General features: G+C 39.7%; 1 protein-coding gene across 1 annotated transcript in view; it reads left to right on the plus strand.

Moving 5' to 3' along the window:
• RNF17 (ring finger protein 17) overlaps positions 1-11,656 on the plus strand; it is a 110,123-nt gene that overhangs the window by 60,790 nt on the left and 37,677 nt on the right. Inside the window, exons 19-22 of the mRNA XM_007466345.1 lie at positions 117-237; positions 8,325-8,552; positions 9,206-9,356; positions 9,499-9,617. Coding sequence (XP_007466407.1) covers positions 117-237; positions 8,325-8,552; positions 9,206-9,356; positions 9,499-9,617 — 619 coding nt within the window. The remainder of the gene's footprint in view (positions 1-116; positions 238-8,324; positions 8,553-9,205; positions 9,357-9,498; positions 9,618-11,656) is intronic.

An 11,656-nucleotide genomic window follows, 5' to 3' on the forward strand; every position in this document is an offset into this window, starting at 1 on the left:
AACCTCATGGATGCAAAATGAAGGAAATTAAGTTCTCAGGTTTTTAAAAATTGCTCTTTAGTATATTTTGGGACATATTTGTTTCTTTCCCCAAACTAGTCTTAATGGTTTTACAGGAATTCTGGAAGACAATGTGCTCTTAGTTGAGCTTTTCGATTTTCTTGGTGCTCCTGAAATGACTCCTACCAGTGTTAATGACCAGCTAGTTAAAGAGGGCCTAGCATCTTATGAAGTAGGGTAAGTGGACCTGTAAACTTTTATTTTTACTTCATATGCAACACTTCACAAGAAGGGAAATTGGCATATCATTCCCCATTGATTATCTGCTTAGGCTATAGACTTGGGAGTTTTCCCTGTTAATGGGTCAGTAAAAAGAGAAGGAAAAATAATTGGAGTCTTTAGTCTAGTGGGAATAGAGTGGCTTTTTCCTTCATCTATAAGGGATTCTACAACAACAAGAATGGCTCCTGGAGATGGAGGGTGCTTCTAAGAAAAGGAGACTGGCGTCTTATTCTAGGTGGGATGTCTGCTTAGGTGCCTCCTGAACCTTTGTGAAGAGAATCAGGAAGAGAAACGGCAGGGTCGAGCGTGAGCATCGTGGCAGAGAAGCCCATGTTCTCACCTGGAGACATGTGGATCTTTCCTGGGCTCAGATAGATACTTTCAGAGAGACCCAGGCTTGAGCTGTTGTGCTGAGACCCAGGCCAGGCCAGTGGTTGAGGCGACCCCAGAATCAGAAGAGCAGAGTGGTGCTAGGGAGGGTGGGAGGGTGTGAAGTCAAGACACAGCAGTTCTTCCACAATAGTGACTTGTTCAGTGGGGTTGGCCCCTCAGGGGTCACAGCCATTAAGAAAGCCAATATTTGATAACACCCACACGTGATGCCTGCCAGGGGAAGCCAGAGGAGCAGTGACAAGACACCTAGCAGAGGCCTGCAGTGACGTGCTCAGCATGTGGTCTGGCTCTCCCACCACCTCCACCCTAACAAGGGAGGAATGGAACTAGTAGCAGAAGAGAGGGCCTGCCCTTTTTCCACTCCAGGTCCTAAGCGAGGGAGGGAAAGAAAGGAAAGGAAACATTCAAATGTACTGGACTGAGTTTTCTTTTTTTTTTTTTTTTTAAAGTAGGGTTACTGAGATATATAACATATACAATAAGAAATTCACCCTTTTTAGGTACAGTTATGAGTTTTGATAAATACATACAGTCATGCAACCGTCATCACAGTCAAGATGCAGACTTTCCATCACCCCTCAGAGTTCCCTCTTGTGCCTTTATGTAGTCAGTCTCCTTCCACCACACCCGGTCCTTGACAGCTACTGATCTAATTTCTGTCTCCATAATTCTGACTATTCCACAACTTCATATAAATGGAGTCATATAATATTTTGCCTTTTTGTGTCTGGCTTTTCCATTTAGCACAATGCTTTTGAGATTCAATCATGTTGTTGCCTGTATCAGTAGTTTTTATTGCTCTGCTCATTTCATTGTATGGATACCACAATATTATATGTTCACCAGTTGATGGACATTTGGGCTGTTTCCAGTTTGGGGAGATTTTATGAATAGAATTTACATACAGGTGTTTGTGTAGACATACGTATGTTTTCTTTTCTCTTGAGTAAATACCTAGGAATGAAATTGCTGCTTGTAAGGTAAGTTTATTTCTAACTTTATGAGAACCTGCCAGATGTTAGTGTATGAGAGTTCTAGTCTCCATTCTTGTCAGCACTTGAATTTATCATTTTGTGTTTATATTAGCCCTTCTGATAGGAGTATTGTGGTATTTCATAGTGGTTTTAATTTCCTTAATGACATTAAGGATCTTAACATGTGCTTATTTGCTGTCTGTATCTGTTCTTTGGTGAAGTACCTTTTCAGATGTTTTGCCCTTTTAAAACATTGTTGCTTATTGTTATTGAAATATGAAAGTTGTTTATACATTCTAGATACAAGCCTTTCATTAGGCATGTGCTTTGCAAATATTTTCTTCCAATCTGACTTCCTAAAGTGTCTTTCAAAGAGCAGAAGGGGGACTTCCCTGGTGGCGCAGTGAGTGATTAAGAATCCGCCTGCCAGTGCAGGGGACATGGGTTCGATCCCTAGTCTGAGAAGATCCCCCATGCCACGGAGCAACAAATGCCGTGCGCCACAACTACTGAGCCTGTGCTCTAGAACCCTTGCGCCACAACTACTGAGCCCACATGCGTAGAGCCTGTGCTCTGCAACAAGAGAAGCCACCGCAGTGAGAAGCCTGCGCACCGCAACGAAGAATAGCGCCCGCTTGCCGCAACTAGAGAAAGCCCACACGCAGCAATGGAGACCCAATGCAGCCAAAAATAAATAAATAAATAAATTTATTTTAAAAAAGAAAAGCAGAAGGTTCTGGTTTTGAAGTTCAGTTTGACAATTTTTTTTCTTTTATAATTCAGGCGCTTGTGTTTAGGTAAGAAATCTTTGCCTAACTCCAGCTCATAAAGGTTTTCTCCTGTGTATTCTTCTAAAGTTTTATAGTTTTATGTTTCATATTCAGGTCTGTCACCCTTTTTATTTTGTTAGATAGGCTTTGTTTTCTGTAGCAGTGTTGGGTTCAGAACGTGGAGCGGAAGGCACAGAGTTCCCGTGTACTTCCTGCCCCACACAGGCATAGCCTCCCCACCATCATCACCCCCTAAGGTGGTGTGTTCGCTGGTATCAGTGAGACTGTATGGACGTGTCATAAGCATCAAAGTCCATGGTTTATATTAGTGTGTATTCTGTGGGTTTTAACATATATAATGACTTGAATCCACCATTATAGTATCATACAGAGTATTTTCACTGTCCTAAAACTCTGTGAGAGCCTATTCATTCTTCCCTCCCCTCTAGCTTCTGGCAAGCACTGATCTTTTTACTGTCTCCGTAGTTTTGTCTTTTCCACATTGGAATCATACAGTCTGTAGCCTTCTCAGATCGGCTTCTTTCACTTAGTAATATGCACTTAAGGTTCCTCTGTGTCTTTTTCTGGCTTGACAGCTCATTGCTTTTTAGCACTGAATAATATTCCATTGTCTAGTTGCACCACAGTTTGTTTATCCATTCACCTACTGAAGGACATCTTGGTTGCTTCTAAGTTTTGGCAATTATGAATAAAGCTGCTATAGAGATTGCGTGCAGGTTTTTGTGTGGACATAACTTTTCAACTCTTTTGGGTAAATAACAAGTAGCACAGTTGCTGGATCCTATGATTATGTTTAGTTTTATAAGAAACCGCCAAACTGTCTTCCACAGTGGCTGTTCCAGTGTGCGTTCCCACCAGCAGTGAGTGAGGGTTCCTGTTGCTCCACATCCTCGCCAACATTTGGTGCTGTCGGTGTTCCAGATTCTGGTGGCTCTAGTAGATGTGTAGTGGTGTCTCACATTTGTTTTAATTTTCATTTGCATAATTCTTACCTCACAGTATACACAAAGGCTAGCTCAAATGGATTATACTCTTAAAATTAAGAGCTAAAAGTAAACTTCCAGAAGAAAAAAGGAGGAAATCTTCAGTGGATTGAGCAAAGATATCTAAGATAAGACACCAAAAGCACAGTCCATAAAAGAAAACAAATGATAAGTTTGTTCTCATTGTATTTAAAACATGTACATTTCAAAAGACACTATTAAGTAAGTGAAAGACAAACAGACCGGGAGAAAATACTTGCAGAACGTATCCTATAAAGGACTTGTTTTTGGAATTCCTAGAACTCTTAAAACTCAATAAGAAGACAGTCCAACCAAAGAAAATGGTTAAAATATATGAACAGACATTTACCAGAGAAGATATACAATTGGCTAATCGGTACATGAAAGATGCTCAATGTCATTAATCATCAGGGAAATGCAGATTAAAGCCATAATGAGGTACCATTTCTCCCCCACTAGAATAGCTGTTATACATAAGACAGACAATTACAGATGCTGGTGAGGACGTGGAGTAACCCTCATTCCTGGGGGATGCAGAACGGTGTGTAGCTCTTTGGAAAATGGCTTGTGGATGTCTCAAAATTTAAACATAAAAGTACCATAAAACCTAGCAATTCCTCTCCTAGGTACCTACCCCGGAGAAATGAAAACGTGTCCGTACACAAACTTGCAAGCAGTTGTTCATAGCAGCACTATTCATATTCTAGCCAAAAACTGGAAACAATGTAAATATCCAGTGACTGGTGAATAGATAGAACACAGTATATTCCTACAGTGGGATATCGTTCGGTCATAAAAAGAAACAAACTGACACATCTACTTCATGGATAAACCTCAGAAATTTTAAAAAAATATTTCTTTATATATTTGGCTGTGCCGGGTCTTAGTTGCAGCATGTGGGATCTTCGTTGCGGCATGTGGCATCTAGTTCCCTGACTAGGGATCAAACCCAGCCCCCTGGAATTGGGAGCACAGAATCTTAACCACTGGACCACCAGGGAAGTCCCTAAACCTCAGAAATTTTAATCTAGGTAAAAGAAGCCAGAAACACGAGATTACTAATTGTATGATATGTCCAGAAAAGGCAAACCAGTAGATAACAGAAAGTAGATTATGGGTTGCCTGGGGCTAGAAGTGGGCACAAGGAATAAGGGTAAATGGTTGTGGGGGGGTCTATGGGGGTGTATGTGTGAAAATGTTCTAAAACTGATCGATGCTGGTGGTTAGACCGTTTGGTAAAGTTACTGTCATACACTTGAAATGGGTGAACTTTTTGACATCTAAGATACACCTCAATAAACTTGTTTTTTTTTTAAAAAAAAATAGCCCATTAGCTAATAGTCCTTATTTTTCAGTTGCATAAGCGAGAAATATTTACAGGCTGACTTGTTAATGCTGTACTCAATGGTGAGTAAGGTTGGTTTGTAGTAGGAAAGGAGATGGTCAGTCTGACCTTTCAGTGCGATAAGGGCTGTGCAAAGGGTAATTACAGTACTGTGGGAATCCTGGAGGGCTCACCAGTGGAGCTCTCACTTAAGTTGAATTCTTCAGTACAACCAGGAGTAAAGGCCTGCATTCAGGAAAAATATGTGTGTTTATGTATTGTTAGTATAGTCACACAGCTAACAGACAGAAAATAAGGTACTAGTGGCTGGTATGGCAGGAGAAACGCAGAGACTAGGTAATTGAGGAACCTCAAGTCACTGAGAAGTAAATTACAGTACTTTTCAAACACTTGAATGTGTTTGCAGTTTATCCCTTGAAGAAAGGGGAGCTACTGAAGGATTTTTAAACAGAGGACTGAGAGATTTGCATTTTAGAAAGCTGTCTCTGATGGCAAGTTTTCGAAAAACACCTGGAGGTGGAAAATGGCTAGATGGTGAAACATAAAGGAGGTGAGCATCACAAGACCCTGCTGCTCATTGTAGGTGACGAAGAGGAGGGAGTTGAGGTTGACTCGGGATCACTGACCTGACCGCCAGTGACTGGTGACACTGTTCCCTGAGAACAGAGCACAAGTTTGTGGGGAGAGTGAAAGCAGCACCCGCTCTTGGTGTATTGCGTGAGGTCCTGTGGCTATGAAAGCAGAGGGAGAACCTCCAGGCAGCAGAAGCATTGTGCAGCGGTTGGGAGCTGTGGGCCACGCCCTCGGCCGTGGGACCGCAGGGGTTGCGTGGTGAGAGTGAGGATTGGGCGCTGCAGCAGCTAAGGAAGGGGGGTGAGGGGAGAGGCTGCTAACCCTTGGTGCTTAGGCTTGTGCCCAGCAAGGGCAACTCCAGGTCTCCTGGGTCAGCCTGAAGTTTGTACCATTTGGGAGACCCCATTTTGAGAAAAAGAATGCAAAATTATAGCTATAGAATTAAAAAAACAAAAGTAATATTTATGTAGGCTGGCAAAAGAAATCAACGAAGTACAGATTTTCAAAAGTTGACAAATACCACAAATGTTAGAAAATTCAGACTCATCTGTAAAATACTTTCTTTTTTAGCTGTATACTGATTACCACATGAAATGTCAGATTTTGTGATATCCCTATGGAGAGAATAGAAAAGTAATCGAGTCTTTTCTCTAGTGTGGCTGATCGAAATTTGTTTATTGGTAATTTTTTTTTAAGTTTTTTAGAGCCATAGCTCAATTACTGGTAATGTCATGTAAATTTCTAAAATTAATTTTAGGAGAATCTATTATTTCTTTCATGTATTATACATATGTATATACATAATATTCAAGACACTTCAAGTTTTATTATAATGAATCTTTAATACAGTTTGATTTGACATTTATTAATGTATTGACTTATGATTTAATTTATTAACAGGATAACCCTATTTCTCATCCAAACTGGGACATGTTAAAGAATGAAAGAAAAGCACTGTTATGCCAGAAAAACAGGTGTACAGTGGCTCAGTTACTCATTACACGTAGTGGTGCATTAGCTTTGTATTGAACCTTATGTTTTCATGTGTGACACTAAGGTTGTGGGAGCATTTCTGGAACCCACTGCTGCACCAAGATGGCTAGCAATAGCGTAACTCCACAGGACATGTCGTGAGCCACAAAACTGTATCCCACTAAATCCAAACTAAATGTGTCTCGAACTCAGCTTCCCCTTAGCCAACCCAGAATGCTTTGGCCAACATCCAAGATGAGAAAAAATAGGACAGGAAAAGTGAGAGTGGAAAGAGCCCATGATCTTAACTAACTGCACTTACAGTATTTACTTTTGAAAATTTTATAAAAGCACATTGCTTTTCCCCTCCCAAGGTACCAGTTTTCATTAACCACCTCTGCTGCTCTGGCAGCCCAGCCAGTCTCCTTGCCCTTCCACACCCGGATTGCCGATTCCTGAAGACTGCAACCAGTCCCACTGTTTTCATAGTATCTATTGCCTGTCCTCAAAGTAGAACATGAGCTTCCCTTGATCAGAGGCATAAGAAGAAAAGAAATGTGAAGTCCCACAGTCTGTAGTCTGTTGGGCTCAACTATATCATATACGGACACCATCCTTTATAAAATAAAACATAATGTTTCCCAGATATTCTGGCCCCTGTCTACCTTAAGGTTCATGCCATGTCCTACTGCTTTACTATGTCAAAGCTACATGTTTTCTTTTGGTTTCTGGAATGCCTCACTAACTTCTGCTTGTCCTTTTAAAATCTCAATTGAAATGTCATTTAATCAAGAGAAACCTTCTCCAACTCACAGACTGGGTTAGATTTCGTTGGCCTATGCCCTTGTTCTGTATAATTTATTTTTTGTGTAATTATGTGATCTCTCTCAGTATCACAATAGCATAAGCTCCAGGAGGACAGGAACCCTGCTTATTTTGTCCACTGCCAAATCTCTGGGATCTAGCATTCTTGGCTCACAGTATGTACCCAGGAAATATTAGTTGAATGAAAGAAATGAGTACCTGGGTCTGGAGTATGGAAGAGAGACCTGGTTAGGTGATTCAGATGGCAAGTTAACATACACATAATAAATGAGTCCATCACTTTCATCAATCATCCCAGTCTTCCTAGGTGAAGACGCAAGTCTGAGCATTATCACTTACAAGAGACAGAGGTTAAAAAAAAAAAAAATAGATCGGGAACCTGAAACTAAAGAAAAACCAGGAACCAAAGAAAGAGAACATTTCAAGAAGGAAAGAGTAGCTAGTTTAGGCTGAGTTGATGTTGAGTAAGGACTGAAAACTGTCCATTAGATTTAGAAGGAAAAATTGTTAGTCTCCTTGGTTAGCAAAATCTCAAGCTTATTGTGAAAGAACTTAAGTTTTTTCCTTTAAAGAAATTTTCACATTAATTATTTGTGATTAGAATCTGAGCTAATCTGATTCATTAAACATTCTAAACACTTCGATAATTTTGCTTATTAAGATATTTTAAAATAGCGGTTGTTTTCCACTTATATTCTCAGACGGATTGATACTTTTTAGTCAAGGAGAAATATTCAAGTTACCAAAAAAAAAAAACACTGAATAATTCTATTCCTTTGTGAGTACAAAATATCAGTGGTAAATTGTGTAATTATGAGCACACTTGGTATTTTAAACTGTTTTTAAAATAGAAAGTTTGGCTTTTACTTTTTTTTTTTCCTCTTTGTCCTTTGTTAATCATTAAGAACTCTTTTTAAAAAAAAGACTAGGGCTTCCCTGGTGGCACAGTGGTTGAGAGTCCACCTGGGCCCGTGAGCCATGGCCGCTGAGCCTGCGCGTCCAGAGCCTGTGCTCTGCAAAAGACTAAAATTTCTGTTAGTATCAAAACTGCAAAGCAGTGAATCGTATCTAAAATCGTATATTATTCATCTCTAGATCTAAGCAAATACAAACATAAATATTTTGCAAACTACTCTTTTTGCTAATGGGTTTTGTTATTTTTCAGATATACCCTCAAAGATAATTCCAAAAAGCATACTGAAGTATGGGATCCTTCTCCAGAAGAAATTATTTCGAATGAAGTAAACAACTTAAATCCTGTATTTGCAAAATCGCTACCTAATGAGGATCTGCAATCACTTTATTATAAGGAACTGCCTGTGTACATCTACAATGTAGTGTCTCCTGAGAAGATTTATGTTCAGTGGTTATTAACAGAAAACTTACTTCATAGGTATAACATTCAAAGAAAACATTGTGCATGTAACTTTATTCTTTTTTCTGTATTTCGTTTCAAAGATCTAGAAGTCATAAATGCAGAATTTTAAAAGTACAAAATTATTTCAGCTAAATATTCACTAAAAAACCAGTTAAAAGTATACAAATAGTATTTTTACTGGTTATTTTCACTGTGTTAGGGTTTATAAATTCCACAAATGCTTACTGAGTGCCTATTATTAGACAGCCAGTATTATAGGTGTTGGGGATACAGTGGTAAAAACATAGACAAGCTTGTGCTGCCATGGAGCGTAAATTCTAGTAGAGGGAGTGACAGTGAACAAAGTATTCAGTGCAGCAGATGATGATGAAGAGGAGAAAGATCAAGCAGTGGGGGAGGAAGACCTCACAGAGTCAGTGACACTTGAAATGGACCCTGAAGGCAGGGAGGGAGGGAGCCATGAAGATGCCTGGGAGAAGCTCAAGTCAGGCAGAGGGAAGAGCTAGTTCCAGACCCTGCAGTGGAAATGTGCTTGGGTGTCCAAGGAGGAGAACAAGGTAGCCGGTTTGTTTGGAATAGAATGAGGGAGGGAGGACAGTAGAAGACAGGGAGTCAGGGAATTGTACAAGAAAAGGTTTCGAGAGTTAAAATTTTTTTTCTTTACATAGCTTAGGAGAAAAGATGGTCTCTGCTTATGAAAACTCAAAATGGGAACCTGTTAAGTGGAAGAGCAATATGCACTGTGCTGTTAAGATCCCAAATGAAAATCAGTGGCAAAGGGGCCAGATCATCAGAATGGTTACAGACACATCGGTGGAGGTAAAGGCAGCGTTAAAAATATAATCATGAAAGTGAATGCGTTTTGTATTTTCATCCAATTTTTACTATGCTTTTCAGTTTGCAAAAAAAAATTTTTTAAGCACTGTCTTTCCATAGACTTAATAAGTTATTGTTTTCGTAGGTCTTGCTGTATGACGTGGGTGTTGAACTAGTCGTGGATGTTAACTGTTTAAGAGAACTTCAGGAAAACCTAAAGACCGTGGGAAGATTATCTTTGGAATGCTCTCTTGTTGATATAAGGTAGTTTTTAGCTGAGTAAATTTTCTCATTATTGAATATGACTTTAAATATGTTTCTTTTTGGATGGATTCTTATCAGTTTTGATTTTTCTGACATATTCTGAAATTTTCATAAGATCTAGTTGATCTATCTAGTTAATTTTAAGGTTTTAAGCAGGAAAGAGGAACTTCCCTGGCGGTCCAGTGGTTTAGACTCTGCACCTCCACTGCAGGGGGGCGTGGGTTCAATTGGTCAAGGAACTAAGACCCACATGCCGCATGGTGTGGCCAAAAAATTAAAAAACAAAAACAGGAAAGATAAAAATATGAAGTACATAAACTTTGGTGGTATCTAGAAAGAATTCAAACTGTTAAAAAAAAAAAAACTTGAGGCACACAAGCAGGTAGAATTAAAAATGTATTTCATAAGCTTAGAATTGCATGGAAAGCTAAAAATGTGTAAATTACCAGAAAGAGTTAATTAGGATTCTGGGAAATGGCAAGGCATAATTGTAGAGTCTGCTAGAATCCTACCATAAACACATAAACATGGATGCAAGTCTGCAGACTGCATGGTCAACATCGACAACGAAAGTAGGCAACACAGGCAGGTGGGGTGCTCGACAAACCAGACCCTGTGGTGTCACACTTGTGGGGGAGGATGGAGAGGGAAAGCTGCCTGGGGTCCTCACAGGTCTGAAAATAGGAATTGGCAACAGCATTTCACTGGAGCACGTGGGCCAACTTGAGAACAGCAACCACAACTGAGATGCAGGGTGCTCTTTGTAGTTGAATGCGAGAGCTCTGTGCCACGCCAGTGTTTCATGGTACTGAAGCCTTCTTAGCCATACAAGCTCTCTTCCAGGACCCCCAGACAGAGGAGAATCTGCTGGGAAGAGAGCCTGATTTGAGCAAGGCAGACAGTGGGACAAAGGAAAGAAAAGATGCAGATAAGTAGAGAGCAAGGTACGAAGCCATGTTGTCTGTCACTTTGGGAGAATGACACAAGTCAGATTTCCAGAGCCATGAAGCTCGGAAAGCAGTTGTGATCCCCCCCTTCTCCTGAAGTACAAGAAATTTTACTTCACTTAAAGCATTAGTGAAAGAAAGGATTACAGTCGAACTCCTTACAAATTATTATGAGAAAAAAGAATTAGGAGCCAAATAATATCCCTAGAGGCAATGGAATCCACGAAAAAGACAGGCTTACAAAACAGTAATATTTCAAAGTAAACTAAAAAATTTAGAAAATGATAGACACTGTGAAGAACAACATAAAATAGAAAAAACTCAGAAATAAGATTGATTACAGAAAAAGGAAGATTTGAAAAGAGATGATAGCACTCAGGAAGGAAAAGAAAATCATATCAGAATGTAGACTAAACTAGAAAAAACAAAAATCAAATAAGTAATAGAAAATGTCTTAAAGAGAAATACAAGGGACTTCCCTGGTGGCACAGTGGTTAAGAATCCAGCTGCCAATACAGGGGACACAGGTTCGATCCCTGGTCCAGGAAGATCCTACATGCTGCAGAGCAACCAAGCCTGTGCGCCACAACTACTGAGCCTGCATTCTAGAGCCCGCAAGCCACAACTACTGAGTCCACGTGCCACAACTACTGAAGCCTGCGTGCCTAGAGCCTGTGCTCTGCAACGAGAAGCCATGACAGTGAGAAGCCTGCACACCGCAACAGAGTAGCCCCCGCTGACTGCAGCTAGAGAAAGCCTGCGTGCAGCAACGAAGAGCCAACACAGCCAAAAGTAAATAAGTAAACAAATAAATTTAAATAAATAAATGTTTTAAAAAAGAAATACAAGATCAAAAGAAGGGCAGATGTTTTTAATTAAAAAATTAAAAATCCAAAGGATTTAAAAGAAAACGAAAGATACCTAGACAGAGACCTAATATACATGTAATAGGAATGTCAAAGAACAAGACTAAAAGAAATAGATCAAAACAAATACTAAAAACCCAATTCAAAAAAGTGTCCCTAAAATAAAAGACTACTTTAAAAAATACATTGAAAAGGCACACTGCCTATCTTGGAAAATTGGTTCAGG

This window comes from Lipotes vexillifer, unplaced genomic scaffold (assembly GCF_000442215.2).
Source record: "Lipotes vexillifer unplaced genomic scaffold, Lipotes_vexillifer_v1.1 scaffold2648, whole genome shotgun sequence".
NCBI classification, from domain to species: Eukaryota; Metazoa; Chordata; class Mammalia; order Artiodactyla; family Lipotidae; genus Lipotes; species Lipotes vexillifer.